This window comes from Pipistrellus kuhlii, unplaced genomic scaffold (assembly GCF_014108245.1).
Source record: "Pipistrellus kuhlii isolate mPipKuh1 unplaced genomic scaffold, mPipKuh1.p scaffold_m20_p_5, whole genome shotgun sequence".
NCBI classification, from domain to species: domain Eukaryota; kingdom Metazoa; phylum Chordata; class Mammalia; order Chiroptera; family Vespertilionidae; genus Pipistrellus; species Pipistrellus kuhlii.
In genome coordinates, this window is record NW_023425551.1 from 45,560,023 (window position 1) to 45,587,785 (window position 27,763).

A 27,763-nucleotide genomic window follows, 5' to 3' on the forward strand; every position below is an offset into this window, starting at 1 on the left:
ATAGCTGAAAATTTCCCAAACTGTTTGCTACATTCCACTTAACACAACAATGTATTTTAAATAAATAACATGTTCTGATCTGTAATATTCAAATTCTTTGGGGTTAGAAGAGAAAAAATAACCCAAAATAATTTTACAATATGAAGTCTTAGGCAAATTGAGGCTGCAGGAAAAATATATCTCAAGACAAATGACTGAGGAAAAGTATACCATGAAAATATATTCTTTATGATTCTTTTTTTTAATACTTAGGCATTACATTCCATATCAAATTTTACCAACATGCTATTCTATAAATTCATATTTATTTTATACCATAATTTGATTATTTCTGTTCCATGCTAAAAAGCCCACTCTTCCATATAACTTTGAGCATACAGAACCTGCAATATAAAAAATTTAACTCAATGCTGTCAAACTCTTCTAACATATACGAGAACCATTACAGAAATGTCTAGTGGTCAATGTTCTTAAGTTAATGAGCAAAAGAAAAACCCCAATACATTCACATTTTCACTTAACAGTGGCTCATCACTAAATTAATCAGAAATAAACCTACTTGCCTCTGCACAATATAGGGAAATTTTGCCAAATGCCTATCTTTAAAAACTAGATCAACTTTGAAGAAAATTGTACGAAAACATAAGTTGTTAACAAAAATTTAATATTAACTCAGTTATTGTTAATATAGGAAAGAAAACATGTCTTAAACACCCACAAGAACTTTTATTTTAATAAATAACAGTGGACTTACCAAAGGGTAGGGATTTTAATGTGTCAAGTTTTATGGATATTGGTAATAAACCTTAAGGAGGTGAAACCAACTATTCAATATAACCCATAAGGCCCTAAAAATAAAACTATAATACTTGTTCATTTATTCAGAGTACCAGCAATTTCAGTTCATGTTAAGTGCTTCATTTTCCTGCAAATCTGATGTTGCACAGGGAATATACATATTTTCATATCATCACAATCTTATTGATATCTCAGGCTAATAATATTGTGAATGGAACTGGTTTATAACACACACAAAGTCAAAAATCAATGCTACTATTTATGGCAAACAGAAACAAAAATCAATCTGAAAGGATGTTTTTCTTTTGTTTCCTGTGCCGACTTTAGTTGGACTTCAACTAAACTCTCCTGAAATTAACCTCTAACTCTAGCTGTAAATCCACAGTATAAATATGGTAAATAAAGCCGAACTATAAGAGCTAACTACATACTAAATAACCAAAATAATCAATAATAATAACTAATACTGCTCTGGAGGACCAATCTAATGAAAAAAGTATCATTAGATATGGTGGGAAATACAGACAAATCTGTACAGTCTAACATCTATAAACAGTAAAACCGAAACATCCAACTTCCTTATAGAAAGTGTTTCAAAGGACTCTTGCATTTTATAAACACAAGATGGGCTCACTTTGATGATACTAATTTTAAGATTTATAAAAATGTTTAAAAAAATTTCCCACAAAAGTTTATACAGTTTAAAGCTATACACCAATCTATAAATCTCAGAAAATGGGGGGGAGGGGGGGAGAGAACCCTTTATAAGATCACATGTATAAAGCAAGAAATGAAATGTGATTTTATTTAAGGCAATACTGGGCTACTTCACAAATCACCACCTCAAATATTTACACTGCTCCACACTACTAGTTTCTATCACATTCACAAAGGATTTTTTTGTTATAATACCAAATGTTTAAAATCTTTGATGTAAATTCTTTATTCACATTTCCATTATTTATCATGGAATCATATTATCTCTATCCAATTAGAAGCACAGGGAGTAGGGGGACTGTAGCTATAGGAAACTGCTAAAGAATCTGCTTTAATTTCACATAAATACCACCACAAAATCCTGGATGGCCAATTTACAAAGCAGAGCAAGGTGTTGATATAATGTGCCTGCTTTGTGAAAATGATTTTGAGATCTTGTAAATAAATGCTTTATGTAAAAATTAACTAACTATGGCAGAGTGTCTAGTTTTAGTTTTAAAAATTCTTAATTTAAAACAATAAAAGAAGTTTTAAAAACTTGCTTAGTTAAAAATTAAAATTCCAAATATAAATGTGTCATTTAATAGTTTAGACTTACATACTGCTGGTGGCAGCAAATGATTTACAATAATAAATATATACAAAAAAAGATATCTACAAACAAAGTTATACATGAACAGTGATTGGTGAAACAAATCATTCTCACAGATAATTCATGAAAAGGACAATTGGTTGATAGAAATTTGAGTTTTAGCTCAATATTTACAATAACTTAAGTTTTGATTCTGTTCTTCAAGTCCCATAGGGATAAAGTTTTACATGACAAATGTCATGTGTGTGTTTTTTTTTTCTCCCCTCCATTTTTTGGCCAGGTTAATTCATGTTAATAACAACAAAAATTAATGAAAAAGTTTTACAATTCTAGCATGCTTGATGGCTGTTTAAAATAAAATTCTAAGTGACATATTTATAGCACATTAGTTATCAGTACTGTCCTCTCCCTGTGGCTTTGCCCATACTGATTTCTTTCAGAACAGACACAGATCGATCATTTGAATGTACTTCAAGTTTTTTCAGACTGACAGTAGGTTTCATTTCCTGAAGTTGCTTTAAGACAAGCTCGGTGCAGTCTTTCAGAGTCTTGTCTAAAACAATTTTTACATTATTACTGCACTGAAGCTGTGATGGATTGGCAAACTGTACAAAGGTTTCACTTTCTTTATGAGAACATATATGATTTCCACTATTCACAGCAGTCTTGTCAATATTTTTTCTTGAATTTGAATGGGATCCTTTTTTATTTCCACTATTTGAATGCTCTTTGTCAGTATTTTTCTTCTGTTTCACTGCAGACTCCTCAAGAAACTTCAGAAATGATACTTCAAATCCCATCGGTTTAAATGAGCTCCAGTCAAAAGATGCAGGATGCTCCTCAGTGGTTTGAATTGCAACAGCAGTTTCTTCTTCTTTATGCATATTACTTAACTCAACTGCTGGTGCTGGGTCAGCCTTTTCAACTTTCCTCTTTTTATTTTGGGAGACATTTTTTTCTTTATTACCTCTCTTCAAATTACTTCCTTTTTGTTTTTCTTGTTGGCAGGGTTTATTTTCCTGAAAATCATTATTTACGTTTGAAGAGGTATGAGCTTGTGTCTCCACATTTGTGTTATCTTCATTTATTAATTTTGTAATAAATAATTCTGTTAGTTCATCCATTTCATCTTTTTCATTTTTTTCAACTTCCTTCTGTGGAACTGTAGTTGTTCTTGCATTATTATCGCTGCTCTCTGATACACATGTATCAGATTCTTTCACATCATTCTTATCAACTTCTTGCTGAGAAGTTTCCTTTAATTGTGAATTGCAACACTGTTTGAAGACAATAAGAAGATTGCGGTGCTGTGATGTAAAAGCTTTAGATAATTTATGACATTTATAATGTCGAATTATATTGCTTTCACTTGTAACAACTGATGTACACCCCTTTATCATACATGGATATTGGGTTACAAATTTGCTTGTACATTCAGATAAGGCATCATTTCTTGCCTTTATAGAATATACATGCTTTCCACGTTTCAGAGAATAAGGCTTATTTTCTTCAATCTGTACAATCTTTGTATTCTTGTTTTCTAAATTATTTTTTTTCCTTCGTTTGATCTTAGGTATTTTGGTTCCTTCCTTTCCAGATCTGTATTTTGTTCCCCGATATTTAGACTTTGTCTTGTCTTGGTTTGCTTTGCTTGATATATTTTCCTGACCAGATGTTAACCTTCTTGGCCGAATCAAATGAGCTTTATGTTTATCATTATGCTTATTAAAAATGTGTCGAAGGAGATTAGACCGAGTTGCATATATACGGTCACAGCCCTCACAATCACACTTGTATATGCCATCTTCTTCAGTTTTATTCCCCCTTATCCCAATCCCATGGTCTGCCTCAAGATGAATGACATAGTTCAAATATGTGGTAAAGGAAGATTTACACTCTAACTGGTCACACGGAAATTTCCCAACATCCACGGAAGCAGTCATACTTTCAATTTCCTCAGGAGTCATTTCATGAAGTTTCATATAGTGTTGTATTAAACCAGTAATAGCTTGGAAAATTCTAGAACAGTCACTCACCTGACATCGAAATTCTTTCACCGTTTGTTTAGTTTCAATTTCTTCACTTTCTTTACCAGTCTCGCTTTCCTCTTCAACCTCTGCAGAAAATGCAGGTAGATCTGATTTGTGTACAGCCTGGTAATGCAGAATTAAGTTTTGCTGTATTGTAAAGGCAGCAAAGCAACCCTGATGAACACATCGGTAAGGTCTATAAGGACTGTAGCTTGCTGGACACTCAAGGGATTGGGACACTGGCTTCTTGCGTTTCTTCTCCTCCTTTTCTTTTTTATGTCTCCTGATTTTCCGTCCTTTGGTTTGTATGTTTGGGAGAGAATTTGTATTACACTGTTCTGAAATAACTGTGCTCACTTGTGGAGAACTTTCTGTTTTCTCAGAACTTTTTTTTTCTAGAAGTTCATTTTCTGGAATCACTGCTGTATTACTGAAGGCATTTTCCTTCATTGCTCCCAATTCCATAGCAGACTGAAATTCCCTTTTATTTTCCTCTATCATAGCTAGCTGTCTTTTTACTTGTGTTATTCGTGAAACTGACAAACTTTCATTCTGAGATTTTCTCCCATAAGGTCTTTTTATTTTTAACTTTACCATTTCCTCTGTTGTAAAATGATGTACCAACTGACAGTGCGCTCGGAGGTTAGAATTTCTTGTAAATGTTTTTGTGCAGGTAGGTACTACACATTTAAATGGAGCAAATTTCAACTGATTCTTCTTAATTTCAAGTATCATCTCTGGAGTGTACTGATGAATTTTACCATAGTGCTTAAATAATGCATCCTTTGTCATAGCACTGTAATTACAGCCTTGGTTTTGACACACAAAGGGTTTATTAACTTTGTCAATAAGCTGAATATTTATCATTTCAGAAACTGGCTGAACAACTGTAACATTTGGAATTGCTTTAACAGGAACAGGAGTCAGTGTCACTGATGTATTTGTTAGTACACATTGGGATGCTGTAGTGGATAGGTCATTTTCTAATTTTAATTTCTGTAAGCCTTCTAAAATTTCCTGTATTTGATCCTCCTTATGGAATACTTCAGACTGAGGAATGTTACTTTTTGTCGGCACAGCACCTACGAAGGAGGAAAACTGAGAAGAGTCAGGTAATTTGTTATTTTGTACAGTGTTTACTGAAGGAAGTTGAATGTTATAATTTATTTGAGCATTCTGTGATGTTTCACCAACACCCTGAGATCCACTTTTTACCTCAAGTATTTGAGAATTCATAGCACTTTTAATAATTTCAAGAGTCTTTTCAAAGTTTTGTATAACATTATCTTCAGTAATCTGCAAATCAGAACTTATTGAAGTTGTACATGAATTCAAAGCCATCATTTGAGAATCACCATTTTCAGTTTTTAATGGTAAAGGGGCTAACACTGAATGAGACTCAAGATTGGTTTTAAAGTTTTCTTTCACATCAGTCAGAAATAATTGATTATCCACATTACTTAATTTCTGTGTTAGATTTTCCACCAAAGTCTGAGGTTCACAATTTGGAATTACATTTGAATGAAGGTTAGCTGGTATCTCTATACTCTTTGCTATAAGTCCCATTGCTGTTAAGTCACTAGTTATCAAGTTTTGGGAAGCATTAGGAGCAATTAGTGAAGGAGTAACTTTCTTTCTTCTCTTAGAAGCACTATTTCCCTTTTTATTTAAATGATTGGACCTTGTGTTCTGAGGACCACTTATAACTGAAACACGTGAATTGTTACTGGTAAAATTTTGTGATGGCCCACTAGAATTAGGGAATGTACTAGAGCACAAACCATTTTCAACAGTCTTCAGTAGTAAGTCATTTGTTGGAAAAATGGGCAAACTAGTGCATTCCTCAATGGAGGGAGTTTTGGAGTTTGGTGTCCTATTCTGGCTTGTCAGCAGCGAGTTTGGGTGGCACACAGTCTGCAACACGGTTGGTGGCACTGCTGGATTTGGTATCACTGTAGCATTTACTTGTGCTGCATCTGAGACACAACCTGTTGGAGCTTGAGAAAGCATTTCAGCACCCTCAAATGTACTGGGAATCCCAGCAGTTTCCAAAGCCTGTTTGATAATTTCACTTCCTTCTTGGCTAACACTTGTATTAAAGTTAGTCACACCAGTCCTAGGAAATGTATTTGGTAAAAATGTTGAAGAGCGATTTTCAGCAGCAAGTAGTTGTAGGAATGATGGATCTTTAAAACATGTTTCTGGATTGAAGGTAGACTGTTGTGGCTGCTGCAAATTTATTGCGTTTGTGGAGAGAATCATGCTGGCAAGAAGAGAAGGCTGTCCATTACTCTGTAAAAGTTCTTGAGCAATTTCTGCTCCATCCAGAGGTTTACAATAAGATCGCTTAGACAAGTGTCCACCAAGCGATCTGGGATTGGTAAAAGCCCTATAACACCTGCTACAGATAAATTTCCCATCTCTGATAATTGCAGGCCACTTAGCCCTTTTGTTGTGCTTGGGTTTTCTTTCCTTCCCATTTGGGCCTCGCCCACGGTCTTTCTTAACTTTCTCAGGAGCAGACTGTTGCATACTGGTGCTGTTGAAGTCATTTGCAACATTTACTTGTGAGGGAAAAACTGCATTTTCAACATTACCTCCTTTTAGAAAGGAGGAATTAGTGTTTCCTTCAATCTGTGAGGAAAAATGACTTGTATTGTTTTCCAGTTGGGAAAAAACAGAATTAGTTCCACTATCTGCTGGTGAAGGGAAGAGAGACATTGAACTATTTTCTGCAGGTAAAGGAAGGAAAGGATCTGAGCCACTGTCAATATTCAAAGGCAAAACTGTTTTGGTTATCTCTTCCACTTGTGCTGGTAAGGTAGTATTAGACAAATTTTCCATTTGGGAACATATCATACTACCACCCTGTTCATTTTTATCCTGAGAAGGTAAATTTGGATTTATGACACTTTCTACTGAGGGTAACAATGGAGTTGATACACTGGCCAACTGAGCTGGAAAAATGGAAGATGAGACGTGCTGCAACTGATCTGAACAAGTAGAATTTTCATTGGCTTTGGTTTGTGGTGTAAAAAATGCATTGTTAGAGCTGCTGACCTGTGATGGCAAAAAATAAACAAACTTTCCATTATTTGGTACATTTAAGTTGTTAGATTTCTGGCCTTTTTTACTTTTGCACTGCATTTTAAATGCTGCATACTGGTCAGGGTGTGCTGTCTTCATGTGCTTCCCAATACTCTGTGAAGAATTATAGGTTCGAGTACATCCCTCAACCTGGCAACTGAACTTCTGAACTGGTGCTTTTGGAGGCACTGATGGAGTTCCTAAAGAACTACTTAGATTGGGCTGTGGTGGAACAAATGTGATACTTTCTAATGTCTTAAGGGGTAAATTATAAAGATTGGCTGATGTTTTAACATTATCTCCACATTCAAACTTGGATGTTGGCAAACTGTTTTGAAATCCTGTCTGATTTTGCACAGAAAAGGCCATCAAGTTGTTCACTTGTCTTTCTATGTTTTGTGGGGTAAGGTCACCTATTTTGAGCGTTTCTGCATTTACCAAAGAATTCTGAGTAATCTGGGCTTCATTAAAGCAATCCTGCTCTTTTCTCTCCTGGAAACTTGGATGACACAAATCATTACAAGTATCTTCAACTACTGTATGTATGTTTGTGACCAGTGATTCTCCAGTATCTTCCACAGTTGAGTTTTCATGCTTTCCAAAGTTATCTTCAATTCCCTGATTGAGGGACACCTTAATGGACACAGCCACTTCACTGGCCTGTAGCAGAGGAGTAGTAGCAGGATTTTCCAAACCATTTGACAATGGTTCATCAGCTTGCCTGAGCTCACAAGCAGAAACATGGTCTTGTTTGGCCACAGCTGATTCTGCACTGCTTTTATCCCAAGCATCACTTCTATCTGTTGATAATGTACTTTCAACGTTATCTTGTGAAGGAAGCATAGAAATTTCTTTCTCAGTGGTCCCTTCTGGGTTCTGATTCATTTTGGAAAGCTGGACAGAAGCTCCAGAAGAATTAAGTTGGTCTTCTGAAGGCAGTGCTTTTTGAGGAGTGCTATGATCATCCAGATGCTTTTCTAGCTCACTCTGAGAACGATATACTTTACCACAACCTGTGAACTTACAAGTATAGGTATTATAGTGCTGTGCTTCATGATCGTAGAGTAAATAAGCTTCTGAAAAAATTCTGCCACATTTAGGAAACATACACTTCGCTCTAAAAACTTGATGTTCCTTTCGGTGGGTTAAGAGCTCTGCATAACTATTAAAACCAGCCTTACATTTCATCTGTATACAGATATATGGTTTACTGCCACAGTGCATTTGTAAGTGATCATTGAGATGAGTAACACTTACAAAATGACGTCTACAGTACTGGCAAATAACTTTTTTGCTTTGCATTTCAAGAAAGCGCTTGGCATCTTCATTATCCTTATGCCCCTTTACATGAGCAATTAGATTTTTAAAGTACTTAAAGCCCTTTTTACAAAAAGTTACAGGGCAATTAAATTCATTGACAGGTACTGGTTTCTGGACTGGGATGACTTCTGGCTCATAAGACTTGTCTTTGTCATCATTTTCATCATCTGAGCCATCATTGTCATTAAATACTATAAAGTCTGTTGAATAAAGACTATTCTTTTTTATAGGCCGCTGTTCCTGCTTGGTCACAGCATTAATCTTCTGATTATCATTGGTAGTTGTGATTTTAGGCGGCCTTCCCAATCTTCTTAATGGTTTCATAGCTGCTAGTCTCTCTTTACTAGATTGTTTAACATGCAATGTGACATGAGGGACAAAAGTTTCTTTAGAATTAAAGTTCTTTGCACAGATAGGACAACTGTAAATCCCATCTTTGTAATGTTTTTGAGCATGTCGTACTATTCTATGACCAAGAAATTCTTTGTCACATAGCACACAATACTGCATGTAGGCTTGCCAATTCCGAAACCTAGCAGATATAAACCCTCTCTCTCTCAATTGCTTTATCTCTTTCTTCTTCTGCTTTTCATCACAAAGAAGGCCAGAATTAGCACCAACTCCACCAGTAAGTCCATTCACAGAAGTTTCTTTTGTCTCTTCCTGGTAGTCGCCTACTTTCTCATAAACTTCACTGTCATTTAGTTCATCAATTGAAGACACAATGGATGCTTCTTCCCCCATTAATGCAAGACATTGTCGTTTTAAGGTTTTCCAGTCCCAGAATTCTGGATCAAAGGGCCACTGAGTTTTTAATACAAGTAAGAGCTCACAGCGTAGAGAATTTGGTATTGGAAGATTCTCTTCATCATATTTCTGGTCTGGCTGGTTATATAACATTTCCACAGCATAATATGCATCTACTGTAGGCTCAATAAGAAATTCGCTCAGTTGACAAGCACGTTTAACTTCCAGATCATCAGGCAACAAACAAGAAATGGTCTTGCAAATAGATATTTTCACTTCAGTATTTTCTGTAGATTCCAAGCGAAGAGCTTTTACACATAGTTCTATACAGGTAGCAAGTCCAGCACCTTCAGTCTGTGAAAAAACAAATAGGAAATATTAACTTAATCTACACTAATCAACACAGATTTGTGAATTTAGTAATTTAAAATCAAGGTTTGCTTTCCTCAAATTTTACAATAGCGAGTGCATAAAAAGAAGCTCCTTATAAAGCACTGCACCATAGCCTGGATTGGTAATGGTGTGTGTGTGTAAAATGAACTGCACAAAACAGCAGAAGCATAAGCATTGACAGTCTAGAACACACGTGTCAAACACAAGGCCCGCGGGCCAAATCCGTCCCGCACCGCGCTGTCATCACTGCACTCCGCTGCGTTTCCATCACAATGACAGTTTATGACTGTTCAGTAAACCATTCGGTCCGCAATTTAGGCTGGATTTTAGATTTTGGCCCCTTCTCTGATTGAGTTCGACACCCCTACCCTGAGGGGTCCCAGATGGCGAAGGGCAGTTCTTAGGTGATGCACCCTGGAACTGGGCTCCCTCCTCTCTGGTTCCAGGGTGTATCACCCAAGAACCACAGCTGCCAAGTCAATGCAGCTCTGCAGCTCCTGCATTGAGTGTCTGCCTCCTGGTGGTCATTGTGTATCAAAGCTACCATTTGGATGTTCAGACGATTGCTTAGGCTTTTATATATTAATATAGCAGTAATGAATGTAAGAGTCATTTGAAAGATACATGAAGATAAAATGGGTTTAAAAGGGAATATATATATATATATATATATATATATATATATATATATATATATATAGGCATGCCAGCCAATATATTTGGCCACATTTATGAGAACGAAATATGTGTTGTAACAGATAAAAAGGCAAGAAAGAAAAGAAGTCAAAATAGCTGACAGGGTCTGTATTTTCACAGATTAAAAAGAAAATTAAATAAACAAAAGCTTAGATTTGTGAGACAAAAATAAGAGTGAGTGAAGGAGGCTGGTATACTGAATTGGACTTAATTTCAAGAAAAGGAAGGGCACAAAGATGAAGAAGAAAACCAAGGGGAAAAAAACGGACAAAACAAGAACATAAAACCCATTTTTATAAGTGACAGTGAAGAAAGGACAATTGGGAAAGAGGTGGAACCATATGGCTATCTCTGGCTTTCACATAAAATTGAATCATTATTTTATACTATTTTGAGATAGATTTGAGCCATAAAACTTTTACAGTAAAAATTTTTGCATAATCTTTACCTTAGGGGCTACTCATAATAGAAGACAATTAGGCCACTCCTATGTTACCATATAGGATGGGGGGGAGGAGAAAGATGAGGTCAGTTTGTCTGAAATTGTAGGCTATTTGGGTAGAGGGAGTGGTAAAAAGATGAAGCTAGATGAGATGACACATAGGTTAGATTGTGAAAGCCCTTTTGTATTCCATGCTTAATTATTTTTAATTTTAAAATACATAGATAACCATTTAAGAATTTTGAAGCAGAATAAGACATAATGCTGTGGAAGGCTAGGGAAGGATTACAGGGCTGTACGTGGGGAACTGATATCAGCATGTAAGCCTTGGGTAGCTTTGAGAGAAGAAGACTTGCCAGCCAGAGGAAAGGAACAGAAAAGAATGGGATTACAAATATAAAACCTTGCATTTTGCTTTAGAAGCTTGCCTGCTGTTATACCAGTGCCAGGAAGAGCCATTTGTCTCTATTCCTCCTTTGAATTGGTATCACTTAGCTTTCTGTAATATAAGTCATAATTAAGCTGGTGCTATCATTACTTTTATCAAATGCGGTTATTAAGTACATTTTTATGGACGTATTATTTAATTACAGGTACTTATGGGAAACTGATTTCAAATTCAACTTAAAAAACACTTCTTATATAATCAGTTTATGATATGAATATTACTTATAAAGTTAATTTTTAGTTACACACAAAGTTGAATATGCAGAATAAAAATTTTGGTAGTTTGAACTTACAAGAGAGAATCCAAGATGGCTGACAGGTAAACACCTAGCCGCAGCCACACACAACAATTTCAATAAAATACAACTAAAATATAAAATGGACATTACCCAGAATTACAGGAAAGTCAACTAACTGGAAATTCTACAACGAGAAGCAAGGAAAAAACCAGACGGAAGAGCGGAGGAGCTGTAAAAGCCTAAGGTACAGAGACACGGCGGAGAGGCAGTCTCAGAGGTGCGCACATTGTGCACAGAGGACGAACTGTTGACTCTGCTGCCAGATTGCCCTGGCAGGAAGGAGACAAAGGCTCCGGACTGTGCTGGGCCCCAGTTCCGACTCCTCTGAACCCCAGTTCTAGGCCAGATCCTGGGGACCCAGGCTCAAACAGAGGGAGCTGGGCTGTAAAGCGGAACCCCGGGGTAGCGCGAAAGGAGGTCCCGGAGGCGCACACATTGCGTGCAGAGAAGGGACGGTTGGCTGTGCCGCGGGATTGCCCTGGCGGGAAGGAGACAGGGGCTCCAGACTGCTCTGAATGCCACCTCCAACCCCACTTCCAACTGAACGGAACCCCAGTTCCGTGCTCATTGGGGGAGAGCCTACACTGTTTGGTAGCAGGCGAAAATCAAAGACACCTTTCTCTCAGAGGTGCTTGCAGCGAGTACTGAAGGACCCTGGGGATTACTGAGATTCAGGAACCGCATAGGGTGTGGCTGACAGAAGCCAAGCCTGTAGGCTCCACCCTGAAACTCTGCCCCATCAGGGAAGCGGCGAAAATGCCAAGACAACAAAAGAGATCACAAACGAAAGAAATGGAGGACAAAAAGCGACTGGATATAGAGTTCAAAACCACACTTATAAGGTTGTTCAAGAATCTCCTAGAAAAGGCCGATAAAATAAACGAGACCTATGGGGATATGAAAAGGGATCAACTAGAAATAATAAGGGATCAACAAGAAACAAAGAATACAATGTCTGAAATAAAAAATATTATACAGAGTCCTAAAAACAGAATGGAAGACCGCAAGAATCAAGTCAAAGATTTGGAACATAAAGAGCCAGAAGACACTCCTCCACAGAGGCTAGAAGGCAAGAGAATCCAGAAAATTGAAGATAATGTAAGAAACCTCTGGGACAACTTCAAGCGAACCAACGTCAGAATTATGGGGGTCCCAGAAGATGAGAGAGAGCAAGATATCAAAAATATACTGAAAGAAATAGTGACAGAAAACTTCCCCCACCTGGTGAAAGAATTAGACTTACAAGTTCAGGGAGCGCACAGAACTCCAAACAAAAGGAATCCAAAGAGGACCACACCAAGACAAATCATAATTAAAATTCCAAGAGCAAAAGACAAAGAGAAAATATTAAAAGCAGCAAGAGCAAAGCAGGTAGTTAGTTACCTATAAAGGAGCACCTATACGATTTGTCAGCTGATTTCTCAACAGAAACCATGCAGGCCAGACGGGAATGCCAAGAAATATTCAAGGTGATGAATAGTAAGAACCTACAGCCAAAAATAATCTATCCAGCAAAGCTATCACTCAGAATCGAAGGCCAGATAAAGAGCTTCACTAATAAAAAAAAGCTAAAGGAGTTCATCACCACCAAACCAGAATTATATGAATTGCTGAAGGGGGTTTTTTCAGAAGAGAAAGTAAATAAAGATAAAAATTATGAACAACAAATACGTAACTATCAACAAGTGAATCTAAAAACCAAGGAAATTAAAAAAAAAATATGATGAACAATATTAACTGTTGAATATAATAGAATCAGAGGTACAGAAGGGGAGTGAACTGACAATTCTTGGGGAAAAGGGGAGAGGGGGATGTGGGAAGAGACTGAACATAAACTGTGCACCTATGGATGAGGACAAGGAGGGGTGAGGAAAGGGCAGAGGGTGGGGTGGGAACCTGGTGGAGGAAAGCAATGAAGGGGGGGGGGGGAAGAGGAACATTTGTAATAATATGAACAATAAAGATTAAAAAAAATTTTTGGTAGTTTATTGTTTTGTTGGTGTTAAGATTTCAAACTTTATAACAAAGTTGTTTTCTGTGTATATGTGTTGTTTTTTTGTTAGTCCTCACCAGAGGGTATTTTTCCCATTGATATTTTAAAAATATATATTTTTTATTGTTGGACCCCAAATCTGTGTGGGGGCAAGACTAATGGTTATAACTTCTTAGAGGAAACATTTTGTCCTCTACCTCACAGCACAGTTGGTCATGCATACGGTTCCCTATTGTTCTCTATCATCCATCTGTGTTAGTAATATTTTTCTAATTTACTTTTCAATTAATTTTTAGTACTTCACAGGTTGGCAGAGGAGGGGAGGGAGACATAGATCTTAGCTCTAACTCTCCAACTTGACAGAACCAAGATCTTATCTCCTATCCCCATATTGCTCTTCTGTCCCCATGTAAATATTAAAACTCAAACCCCTTATCTCAATATCCACCAGGAAGGAGAGATCCACCATCAGGTCTCTGCTCCACTTTACAGGTTTCTCTTCATTTTGAGCCTGGGGAATCTCCCTTATCCTTGCAATCTCAGCTATTATACATTAAAAAAAAAAAAATTGTTTTACTTTAGCAAGTACTTCTGGGTGTTCTGTAGAAGTATGTTTTGTAGATCGTGTGTTCTGCCAGATGGCTGGCAAAGCCAACCATATTTTTCTCTTTATATTCTCTACATTTCTACAGTGAAAATTATCAAAATAGAATGATACCTATACGTGAAAATTATAGAGCAGTAAACTACAAATATTAAATATATTCCTTTTCTACAGGCTAAGAGCAAATTCCTGGCTCTCGTTTACATTTTTAAGTTTTTCTAAACCAAATGTTTTAAAGAACTATAAAAAAAAACAATATCCAAAAGCATTAAATGAAATAAAAGTCAGTGGAAAAGGTGCCAAAGTAAGACTATTATTAAAAATAATTTATGTATTTTGAATTAAAAGACTCCTTGATTATTCTTACCTCTGAATTAATAACTTTAATCAGGAAGAAAATATGATATACTGTCTTGGTTAACAAAGAAAGTTGACGACATCTTTCCAGGTACACGTGTACAGATGGTTCTACTCTCTGCTGTAATTTACTCCAAAAGAGAGTGAGTTCCCTAAAAATGTGTAAAAATAAGTTGGAGCAGTAAGGTAATACACATGGACTATGACAGTGCAGTCATTATATTTGAAATTAACACTGATTTTATATTTGAATTCTACAGGTATAATTAAGTTTAAAAGCAAAAACAAACAAGAAAACAACCAAAAAACAAAAAACCCAAAATCTTCAATTTTCTAAGACTAAATAAAATCAGGATATAATTTACCATTTTATTATTATTTTTCAATCTCAGAGAGAAAAGCACTGCCTTTTACCAGGAAAGTACCTGACTTTTAAATAATTTAAGTAAATGGTAACTTTGAAGTACATCTGAATTTTAGTAAGAAATACAAGATGTGTGTGTACATTATCTATCTATCTATCTATCTATCTATCTATCTATCTATCCATCCATCCATCCATCCATCCACCCACCCACCCACCCACCCACCCACCCACCTACCAACCCACACACACATTTTGTGTGTGTACCCTAATAGGCAAATAATCCTAATAAGAGTAATATGCAAATTAACCATCAGTCTGCTACACCCACAAGCCACACCTAGCAGCCAAACAGGAGTGAGTATAAAAATTAACCCAACCCAGATGGCTGCAGCCACAGAGCAAGCAGGAGGCTTGGGTTTCCCCAGCAATAGAGGAAGCCAAGCTTTCCGCACACCCTGGCCTCCGCTGAAGGCTACAAAGTTTTAATTATAGAAGATAAATAAATCCCAGATACCAGGGCCTCCACTTGGGTCGGGGGGCGGGGAGCGGCGCCACATGGCCAGCCTGCAAACCAACATAGGCCCCTCGCCCAGGCCATTCCATGCCCTAAGGGAACCCCCATCCTGATCAGGAACACCTTTCAGGGTAAACCAGCTGGTTCCCACCCATGCAACAGGCCTCTATCCTATATAATAAAAGAACAATATACAGATTGACCATCACTCCAACACACAAGATCAAAATAGCTGCCCCCATGAAGTCAAAGATGGCTGCCCCCATAGGGACACAAATGGCCACCACAAGATGGCCAGCAGGGGAGGGCAGTTGTGAGGGACCAGGCCTGCAAGGGAGGGCAGGAGGGGGCAATCAAGCCTGCAGGGGAGGGCAGTTTGGGGGGACCCAGGCCTGCAGGGGAGAGCAGTTGGGAGGGACCAGGCATGCATGGGAGGGCAGTTAGGGGCAAACAAGCAGGCAGGGGAGCAGTTAGGCATCAATCAGGTTGGCAGGGAGTGGATAGGAGGTAATCAGGCTGGCAGGCAGAAACGGTTAGGGGCAATCAGGAAGGCAGGGAGGCAAGCAGTTGGGAATCAGCAGTCCTGGGTTGTGAGAGCGAAGTCCGACTGCCCGTATATGATTGGGCCTAAATGGGCAGTAAGACATCCCTCCAGGGGTCCCAGATTGAAGAAGATGCAGGTTGGGATGAGGAACCAACCCTCCCACCCCCCACATAAATTTTGTGCACCGGGCCTCTAGTAGATAATAAAACACTACTATGCTAATTGACCAAAGGGCGGAACGACTGGCCACTATGACATGCAATGACCACCAGGGGGCAGATACTCAATGAAGGAACTGCCCCTTGGTGGTCAGTGCGCTCCCACAGGGAGAGCACCACTCAGCCAGAAGCCGGGCTCATAGCTGGAGAGCGCAGCCTAAGCCGTCAGTAAGACATCCCCCAAGGGCTCTGGGACTGCTAGAGGGCACAGACTGAGGGACTCCTATCCCCAAGTTCATTAATTTCTTGCACTGGGCCTGTACTGATGGTATATTGGTTTTTAAAAGGCATTTAATTTTTGTCTTTTACCTTAAATTTAAAATTGACCCATTTAATTGGTCAATTAAATTTCAAATAAATTATCATTAGATAAATGTTAAGAATCTATGAAACAGAACCTGGAAGTAATTAACTACCTGGTGTCACAGCAGTGAAAAAATAATAGAAATTTTAAAAAATGAACTTTGAAATACATTCAAATGCAATTACAATGTATTTTTCTCCCTTTTACCTATCATCCTATTTCTCTTCTCTCCTTCATGGTTAACTTCCACAAAAATCTTCATTCGCCTCAATACAGACAGGCCTTCCTATTAGCATTTCCTCATATTCCACTCCTAGGAACTCTGATATTTTACCACCCACTTGAGTAATTTGCTCATTTCTGGATTTTAAACTATATATTGAGGACCTCAAAATCTGTCTCTCCAGTCTTTAACACTTTCACCTATTTCTTCATAAGACTTATCCACTTTGATCACTTCTGAAACCTGAAACTTAATATATAAAAAAGATTAACATTCTTTACAGTTCACTACCTTTCTAACCTAATACATCATTATCACTGACCCTATCAGCCTCTGCTTTTTACTATCCCCAAGACTGTTACCTTATGTTTCTTTCACTACATCCTACATCTATAAGGAAGCCTTCATAGCCTCCCAGCTGGACTGTCATACTGCTATTCATTCTCCCCAACTCTGCCCTCCCTGTTCGGCTCCCAAGCCATTCCCAACTGCTTACCTTAAACAGTGTTTCTAAACAAAAACTTCTATTTTGTCCTATTTCTACATTAGTTCTTATAATAAGACTGCTTTCGCTTTTCATATATAACCTTAGAAAATTTAGAAAACCAATATAATACATTAATTTATTAGTCATAAATTATAAAACTGATACTTGTTAATATAGAACATCTACTTGTCTTCAATAAATACATGTTATTTATTATCTTCAGAATCTTTCTACCTGACTTTTAATTTTCTCTATATTGCATATATAATTTCCCTTCATAACGAAGCTCAACTGATTAGAAAACCTTTATAATTATGCATTATAAATCTTTGATTACACAACCATTTATTTTTAGCTTGCCTGCTCTAAACTTATTTGTATGCCATGTGTCACTTGGTACACATTTGTAAATGTTAGAATTTTATAAAATTAAATTTTCTTGTTTATTCCCATAATACCAAAACAACAATAAAGATTACCAATGCTGTTAACTGACCAAATATATGGTCAATTTTAGCACTATTTTACGATAGCTGATCATAAAAGTTTTTTTGAGTTAACTGAAGTTAAATTTTCTGTTAGCTTTATCTTTCCCCACCCCCCTCCCAAGGACTATAACAACAGCTTTTGCCCACTTGGAAATGTACCATATATAAAGAAATGTGCATTGAAGAAGTCAGTGATGTAAAATGAGTCGCATAGGAAAAAAATAAAAAACAACTGTTTGTCGTTTATGTATGTATTATATTTCATACATAAATGACTAACAGTTTCATAGAGTTAAAAGTGTGTAATATGCAAAAAAAATAGACACATTCAATCATAGGTTGTATAAATATGTGAGGAATTATTGTGGCATTAGACAAAATAAACCTTTCTTTCATTTTACAAGATTAAAAATTTTCTCATCAATATGAATATTATGTGATCATTACTGGAATATTAAGGAGTTGTGTGATCCTTAATACAAAAAGTTTTTGAAGTTATAGTATGAACTACTTGATAATCAGTTTAAACAGCATATAATATCTTAAAAAAAGCTTTCTATCTTGATAAGACTTAAAAAGATTTTTAAAAAATACACTCTTAAGTTATTTGAATTTTCACAACCTATCTTGTATTCTTACTTAACAAACTTTTCTTTACAAAAGAAAAGCAACTCACCAAGCACAATACATTTCTCCTTGTTGGAGCTGACGTGACAAAAATGCTGTACATAAAACAAGAGCACTTTTTTCATCACCCTCAGATTCTAAGTTACAGATCATTTCTAGTGCATCTTTGCAATCAACTTCTGAAATCTATAGAAAAAGGATATAGAAATAGGCCATAAGATGGTATTATATTAAGACATATAGTAATATACTTGCAAATTTTCATTAAATATTTATAGATAATTTTCATCAGTAAAACCGCATTAACTCAACCACTACCAATTCATAAGTTGTCATTAGAGTTTACAAAAATATTCTTTCTTTAAGCCAGAAAACCAACTATTTTCAAGAACTTTACAAGCATGCATTTTTTATATAAATAATTAATGCTAATTATAAGCACCTTCTCTACCCATTAGATCACATTTATGATATTGAAAAGATGGATTATTTGTATTTCCACCCTTTTATCCAATAATTTAAAAAGCATTAGAATTAGCAAAAATATACAAAAAAGTCTACTGGATATAGACTAATAAAAAAAGTATCTATTCACCTGAGGGACTAAAGTATAAAACATTTTATATAGATGTAACACTTTTAAATTAAGCTCACCTCCATCTTCTATAAATCTCCAGTATTTTTCTTTTCATATACAATTGTTCCATCTCAAAGCTTGCCAAAAGTCATGCATGCAAAGGTATAATACCTAGATAACGGCAACTTGCTTCATTTAATTATGCACCTACATCTATTGCTTCTTAAAAAATTAAAATTTACTAGCTCGTTACAATGATTTACTACATAAAACAAACAAAATTTACCTATGATTTTCCACAAGCATTTGTTCTAAGACAAGAATGTAACGAACAGCAAACAATGACAAATCAATGACGTTCCACAGAATAGAAAGACTAATTCTAACATGCACAACTTAACTGAAGATAAATACAGACCATTAGCACCCATGTTCCATAGAAGTAACCATGACCCTCCTTAGATCTTCTAACTCCTCCCTTCAACTTCTAAATATACGTGTGTACGTGTGTGTGTGTGTGTGTGTGTGTGTGTCTGTGTATAAAATGTAATGCATTTAGGATTGAAAAAGTGTCTAACTGGAGATGAGGGTATCTTGAAGTTGACCTTTGATAATGAATATAAAGGTTACCTGGGAATAGATTCAGAGGTTCTACTTTATATATTAAATTGGGCTGGACAACACTAAGACAAGAAAAAACTCAATTTCTTGTCTGTGTTTAATAATAATTTCTTAAAATAGGTATGAAGTTAATGGCAGAGTTAAGACTGAAGCCTAGGTGTTGGAATTCCTAGATGCAATGTTCTTTCCATTGCTCCTCTGTCTCTTTCTTACAAAATTACCCCACTTAAACAAACAAAAAGGGCTGAACAAATTATATATGTATACATATACACACGTATATATTTATATAATTAATATTTTCAAATACCTAAATATTAAATGCATTATCAGATATTATTTAATCACAACTTTTCCACTAGGTTGATATTAATATTTTATGTATAATGAATGTGAGGTTCAAATAAATTATGTAATTTACCCAAGTTACCATGGTTGGTTAGTTAAGTGGTAAAAGCACAAATCAAGTTATGTATGTCTGACTGACAGCAAAGATCTACTCTCTTTATTTATCACAGTATCTTTTTATTAAAAGCTGTATTAACTTTAAACTATTACCCTGGCAAACACATGCAGACAAATGTTAGGAAATCAACCCATGAGCTGTTGTGTGTGTGTGTGTGTCTGTGTGTTTACTTTTTTTTATAAGATGGTAATAACAACAGTAACAGATATATTCATTTATTAATGCCAGCCTTTAAAACAGTATTGCTAGTCAGCACAGTAATTTGCCTGATAGATACAACTACTTCATTTTTGAGATAAGGTTCAGAGAAGTCAAGTTACTTGCTCAAAGGTACATGCTCAATTAGTAACAGAATCAAGATTTCAACTCAGGTCTTGTTTCAAAGTCTCTGCACTTGCCAAAATTCCACAGACACAAGCAGACTGAGGCTTTTTTTTTTGTTTTTTGTTTTTTTGTTAAACTAGGGGCCTGATGAATGAAGATTCATGCAAGAATGGGCATTTCTTTCCCTTGGCTGCTGGCATCGCCTTTGCTCTGGCCTGGAGCTGCCTTTCTGCCTTCCCACACTGCCCAGAGGCCTGGAGTGGCAGGGAATACCAGTATATGCAAATTAACCGACCACCTCTGTTGGATTAATTTGCATGCTCACTCCTGATTGGCTGGTGGGTATCACAAAGGTACACTCAATTTGCATCTTACTCTTTTATTAATGTAGATGTTGATTTTTTATTATTGATTTTCAGGTTTAACAACAATTCCTTTCATCTTAACACTTTGATTTACTTTAATTCTGATTATTTCTTTTTAATCTTCTAAAACCTAAGCCATTCTTGTTAAATGTTCAAATGATGTAAAATGTGTACATTATATATAAGGAAATAAGTTTATTTTCCTAATGATATCACCTGCATTAGCTTACACTTAATAATTTAAAATAAATTTGTATATATTTAAGATAGCTTCTACATATTTATTCTCATATATACACTATACCAACTGAAACATTTGCTATCCCATCTTAAAAGAAAAAGTAATATGCAAATTGACCATCACTAACACGTAAGATGGCTACCCCATGTGGACACAAGATGGCTGCCACAAGATGGCCGGCAGGAGAGGGCAGTTGTGGGTGATCAAGCCAGCAGGGGAGGGCAGTTAGGGGCGACTAGGCTGGCAAGGGAGGGAAGTTAGGGGTGACTGGGAAAGCAGGAAAGGACAGTTGGGGGTGATCAGGCCTGCAGGGGAGTGCTGTTGGGGGCAACCAGGCTGTTAGTGAAGGGCAGCTAGGGGCAACTAGGCTGGCAAGGGAGGGCAGTTAGGAGTGACCGGGCCAGCATGGGAGGGCAGTTGGGGGCAACCAGGCCTGCAGGGGAGGACAGTTAGGGACAAACAGGCTAGGCTGGCAGGGGAGCAGCTAGGCATCAATCAGGCTGGCAGGCAGAACAATTAGGGACAATCAGGCAGGCAGGCAGGCAGGCGAGCGGTTGAGAGCCAGCAGTTCTGGATTGTGAAAGGGCAGTCAGACATCCCTGAAGGGTGACAGATTAGAGAGGGCGCAGGCTGGGCTGAGGGACAACCCACTCCTCCCCACCCAGCCTCTACTAGAGGCCCCGAATTTCGAGCCTCTAGTATTCAATAATATAGAAAAACATCACTTTTTATAGGTCTTCTAAGAAAACAATTGGTACTGTGCACTTTATAACCTTTATTAAATCCCTGATTTGCCATTACATAGCCCTATTTTAAAAATGTGACACGGAAGAGAATGGCAGGGGAAATGAAACCATAATTAAAATTAATGAATGGTTGAGTCAAAATTGTGAAAGTGAAATATATGTCAAATATAGCAATAAATGTCTAAGAATTATTTTTTAAATCCAAGGTAGAGATTACCAACTCTTCTCTACTGCTTTAAAAAGTGAGCAAAGATTTGAATGGCTAGGTGTGGCTCAGTGATTGAGCATTAACCCAGGAACCAAGAGGTCACTGGTTCAATTCCTGGTAAAGGCATATGCCCTAGTTGCAGGTCTGATCCCTAGTAGGGGGCATGTAGGAGGCAGCCAAGCAATGATTCTCCCTCACCACTGATGTTTCTCTCTCTCTCTCCCTCTTTCTTCCTCTCTGAAATTAGTAAAACTATGTTTTTTTAAGTGAGCAAAAATTTAAATACCAGGAAATTTAGAACTCTGAATATATATAGCAAAAAAAAAAAAAAAAAAAAAAAAAAAAATCATTTAAAAACGTGAACAATTTTTATGTTTTAATATGGCTCTTTATGCCAGGTATTCAAAAAATAAAGAATACTTAATCAATACTTTATTATCTACTTCTACCAAGTATTCTTTTAAAATGTATTTGCTCTAATTACATTTCAAAAATAGTATTTTGCTTATCAAAATAAAATTGTTTTCCATCCATAAAGTTAAATAGTAAACCTGACATACTAAGAAAATGTAAAATCAAATAATGAGCTCCTATTTTTTTTAAACACTCATGTTAGCAAAGATTTAAAAGATGTATTAGGAAAGAAGAAATTTCATATACTATAATACTATGAGAGAATAAATTGGCATAATTTTTTAGATGACAGTATGGCTGTATATTATTTAAAATGTGTAGATACTTTGATCCAGCAATTTATCACTTCTAGAAATTTACCCTACCAGTACACCCAATAAGAATGAAAGGTTCTATGTACAAGTCAACAATTTAAATGTTCTGTAGTAGCTTAAATATATTACAAACCCATAATATGAAAAGTATGCAGCCATGAGAAAAAAAATTAGATGAATCTATATGGAATAAAATGGAGGTGAAAAATGACTAGCATCCAGGAGGGTGTGTATATGTATGTTTTAATATATAAAGTATATAATATGTATACATATACACAAAGAAAAATGTCAGAAAGTTTATATAACCAACTTCAAACTTAGTGATTACTTCTGGGAGTATTAACTGAGGAAATGTTGGCTAGAAAGACACAAGATAGAGGATTTTACTCTTCAAATTTTGATGTTAATTTTTAACAAGAAAAAAATAATGAAATACTGGATTTAAAATGAACACTGCTACCTTTGTTTTTATACCTAAACCAAGAATCCAGGCCAAACTCATTCCTTCCAGAGATGCCAGATAGACACTAATTTCCCTCAGCAGCAACTCCTCTGCCAGGACTAGTTGCTATTTTTTACCACATTGAAAGGGTCTGGAAAACAGCCAATCCCTTGTCTACTGGCTCACTTCAAGAAGGATTGCTTCAAAAGGATCACAGATCCAAGGTATAGTTGACTCTTTCCAATATCTATTTCTAGCATACTCTCAGGAAGGGTAAAAAACTCAAATGCTTACAAAAACCAGACAGATAAAGTAAATGAAGTAGGTCATGTGAGAGAGCAAGTATACCTATTCTGATGGGAACAACTGTTCCAAAGTGACTACCTTTACTTGGGGCAGAAATAATAAGAAAATTTACTTCATAAAACAATGAAAAAAGTTTCTATGTTTGTAACAGAAATATAAAAGAATAATCAATCTCTAAGCAAAAAGGGACTTTTAACAAGAAAATGTGTAGACTTACACATAAATTCTGTCCTGTATTATGTGATCTAGTTTTGTTTCTGGGGTAGGATACAGAGATTTTTGTGAATTCTGTTCAAGAACATGGAATGGCCCGGCCGGCATGGCTCAGTGGTTGAGCGTTGACCTATGAACCAGGAGGTCATGGTTCGACTCCAGTCAGGGCATATGCATGGGCTGTGGGTTTGAGCTCCAGTGTGGGGTGTGCAGGAGGCAGCGATCAATGATTCTCTCTCATCATTGATGTTTCTATTTCTCTCTCCCTCTCCCCCCTCTATGAAATCAATAAATATATATATATATATATATATATACACACAATATATTAAAAAAAGAATATAGAATGTCTTAATTCTTCCTGCTTAACAGAAGAAGGAAAAATAAAATCATTTCATATGCCATCAGAACGAGTTCACACAGAGAATTTTTTAGGGTCTCCCAGAGTAGGTTGAGCTGCTGCTACTCAACTCAGGATAATTAAACCAAAAGGGAATTTACTTTAGGTTCAGTATTGCATACTTTTTTTTAAATTTAAAACAGCTAAAAATACAAAATTATTTTCCTGGTATATTACAAATTCATAGTCTTCAACTTCAAATAGGACTTCAAAGTTAATCCAACAGCCCTATGTTTAGATAGCTTTTTACTAGAAGAGATGGGATGCTATTTAGGGCAGAGCCTATGCCTTACTTACTCACCTTTAACTCCCCCCCGCCGTACTTAGTACACATCATTCACTAAATAAAAATTGTTACAGGACCAACAGACAGACTGACTTAGGGCAGGGACTGAACAGATGAAGGCTTTATGTAGCAGCATAATAACTAATTTAAGAATTAAAAAAATGTTACACATATATCAAAGACTTTCTCAAGAAACTTTATACATCAGCCTATTAACTTGTCTACATAGTTATTCTGAACTAATAAGAAAACTTCAATCTTCCATTTTGCTCTGCTATCCAGTGATTAAAAAGCCAATTATCTGAGATAAAAATAGCAAAGAAAAAAATCTATAGATGAGCCAATGTTCAAATTAATGATATAATTTCCTAAGCTAGAACCCTTTGCTCTACTCCATCCCACTTAGAAATTGCCTGACATCACTCTTCTCAGTATCCTCATTATCCTTGCTATACACAACAGGCTTATATCTAATCTTGGTCCATTACAAATACAACCTCTAACTGCATATGGGCATTCAGCTTTCTGTCTGAGGCTATTCTTTTTCTGGACTCTGATTACAATCTCTATCTATTCAGCTGATCATGCACACACTGTTAAATGTCCTCTCTGTCTTGAATCTCAACTTTTCCATTTATATATCTTTAAGTTTGTCCCACAACCTCTTTGTTCTCTTCTCTTTTGTTCTGGAGCTAAAGATACTTATAGTAGAAATACAAGATACTTGTACACATTATATTCTCACACAATACTGTCTAACATATTAGTTTTCATTATCTAAATACATATTCTTTCAATACATATTCCCTATTTCTTGAACAACATTTAGTTCTCCTACAACTGCCTTCAACTTCACTTTGGAATTATGAGTCACCCAAAATCCAAAATTTCCATTTGGACCATGATTCTACTCTCAGAATTTTATAATATAAAACATAAAAATACATGAATACTATGCTTTACATAAAACTGGGGGGGTAGGAGTCATCATGTGCACAAAGAAAATAGTTTTATATTAATATGCAAATATAAAATTTATCTTTACATATAATTAGGAAGAGATATAGACATTTAACTCTCATAAGAGATACAATATTAAATGAAATGTTTTTTTATACACAATAAAAACAAAGAAAGAACTCCTGGGGGAAGTCATATAAATTCTATAAAGTTATTTAAATTAGTCAATTGAAAAAAATCTGCAAATATCTGAAAGTTAAGTAAAACTAAGTTAAGGCCCAAAAGCTGACAAACATTCTACTAAACTGTTAAGTCACCACTACCTTTCCCATAATTCAGCCAAAGCAGTTATAAGATCCAAATTATATTTAAAACAGAAACTAGATAAAATTATTTTACATTATAATTTTTAAAGTTGTTTAGAATCACTATCCAAGAGCGTATGAAAAATAAGATTAACAATGGTCCCTCACTAAGAGAAAGAGAAGTCAAAGCATTCTAATCTAACTTAAAAGTTTCTTCAGTTTAAAAAAAAGAATTACTAACAAAAAAAATCATACTCACCTCTTCGATTAACTTTTCATTTGGTGATGATGTGCAAAGACAGACAAGGTAAGTTTGCTTAAAACTACCTTTTGTACCAATCTCTGGATGGTCAGAACACAGCTTTGCTAGAGCAGTTGCTTGACTTAACTGATTTGTTTTGATTAGATGTTTAATTCTCATATCCAACAAGATGGGACCCTCAAAAGCTAAAAATTCATTCACTTTGAAAAACAAGACATAATATATTGTTAGTATTTAGTAATAATTCATTTGCAATAAAATACTTATAAGGAGTATTTTTTAAAAAGCATAGAATCTACCTATTAACATTTGGTAATAATTCATTTGCAATATAATACTTAAGAGAAATATTTTTTTAAAGCACAGGAACTACCCCAACCCTTCTTTGCAATTAACTATTACTGTTACACGGTTATCACAAAATACTTGACCTTATAAGTAAAATGATATTATATAGCTAAGATTTAAAAACTGCATTAAATACCTTTCCCCCCTGAGAGTACCACTGAGAATGAGGTGAATTAACTTCTTGATAAAATAATTTAACATTAAATTCTAATAGTCAATGTTATTAAAATTATACTAATCCACCCCTTACCCCTGCATTTATTCTTCAATACCAGGGGTTTGCATCATTAGAAATTTGCAGTACTAGGGCATTACATACTTATATAGACAATCACAAAAGAATGGTTGGATATTCTAGAAAATGAGATTCAACTAAAATTATGTTTCCGTACTAATGATTAAAGTCTATCTTGCTTTATTTTAATAAGCGTTTTAGAACAAATTAAGACATAAAAAATAAATTAGAAGGTGGGGGAGTCTGCTAGAACTTCTGTGAACTTGTTCCGGTTTTTTTTTTTTTTTTAAATATCAATCAATAAACCTCAACATTTGCTTAAGTACTACTTAAGCATCATACATTTTATCCTTTTCAAATATTTTAATTTTCTAGTGCTCATTTGATCTACTAAAAATAAGAATTTCATTTTTTTCCTATTTGTGAAGAATTTAAGTTTTAACAAATGCAAGTTTAAATTTTTCCCTAAAGTTTTCTTTACCAGAATGAAAATCATATTAAAAATTTTATTTGGTAATGGCCAACTTGAAACCTTTGGAAAACTTTTAGTAATAAAACTTTAAATGCCCTTTAAATAAAACACACAATTTCACTACCTATGAACATACTGGAAGATATGTCTGGTATGTAATGTGCACATTAGAAGATGAAAAATTAGAGATGCTCTTCCCTTCTTTAATATTCTTTGCTACCCTCTAGTGTCTGTAAGATAGTATGATCAATGCTCCTCAGTATTAAACCATGACCATATAACCTACTGAACACAGGATGCCAATTTCACCTTTTTCTTGATAACTAGACCTTTGTACCTGCTACTCCATAATCTTTACATTAAACCAAACCAAAAAGTATAAAGACTGAAGACAAAGTTTATAAATCCCTAACTCTCTGGTACCTCTGACTATATGTCTTACATATATATGGCATTACTTTTCTTTCTTTAATATCACATGATCCTATTAGGTCAATTGTATCTTTTCATAGCGCAGTTCACTATCAAAGCAAAATGAGTAAAGGTTTTAAGTAAAAACTTTAAGTTAAAATAAAGCTATCCTAGCTATAAATAAATTACAGACTTGAAAAAACAGCTTTAGTTTCCTAATATAATAGTTTTCTCAAAAGGAAACTCTGATACAAAGTCTGGGAATTATTTCAAATACTCCCACAGAAGTTCATAATCAATGAACTTTGAAGATCATGCAAAAAAAATTATTTACAGGTGCCAGGTATTAAAAAAAAAAAAAAGATGACAATCTTAACAGGAAAACTGCAAACAGTTCCTAACATCTCAAATAGCAGAAAGTTAGAATGACAGATTATGCAAAAATAATTTCTGTGCTAACGATATTTAAGAGAATATATGTTAATATAAATTTCAAAAGCATGTTAAAAGTGTTTGTTTTTTAACATGGGAAACCACTACCATACTTAGG

General features: G+C 35.6%; 1 protein-coding gene across 3 annotated transcripts in view; it reads right to left on the reverse strand.

The window, feature by feature from the left end:
• Positions 1–225: 225 nt before the first annotated feature.
• Positions 226–27,763, reverse strand: part of ZNF292 (zinc finger protein 292) — a 72,790-nt gene continuing 45,252 nt past the window's right edge. For 2 of the 3 annotated variants that reach the window (XM_036413364.2, XM_045573301.1), the window contains 4 exons: positions 25,745–25,947; positions 18,344–18,480; positions 14,533–14,674; positions 226–9,645 (listed from right to left, as the gene is read on the reverse strand). In XM_036413364.2, the coding sequence (XP_036269257.1) occupies positions 2,500–9,645; positions 14,533–14,674; positions 18,344–18,480; positions 25,745–25,947 (7,628 nt within the window). In that variant the 3' untranslated portion in view covers positions 226–2,499. Of the gene's footprint in view, positions 9,646–14,532; positions 14,675–18,343; positions 18,481–25,744; positions 25,948–27,763 lie in introns of those variants that run through there. The other variant, XM_036413367.2, reaches the window with a different exon arrangement.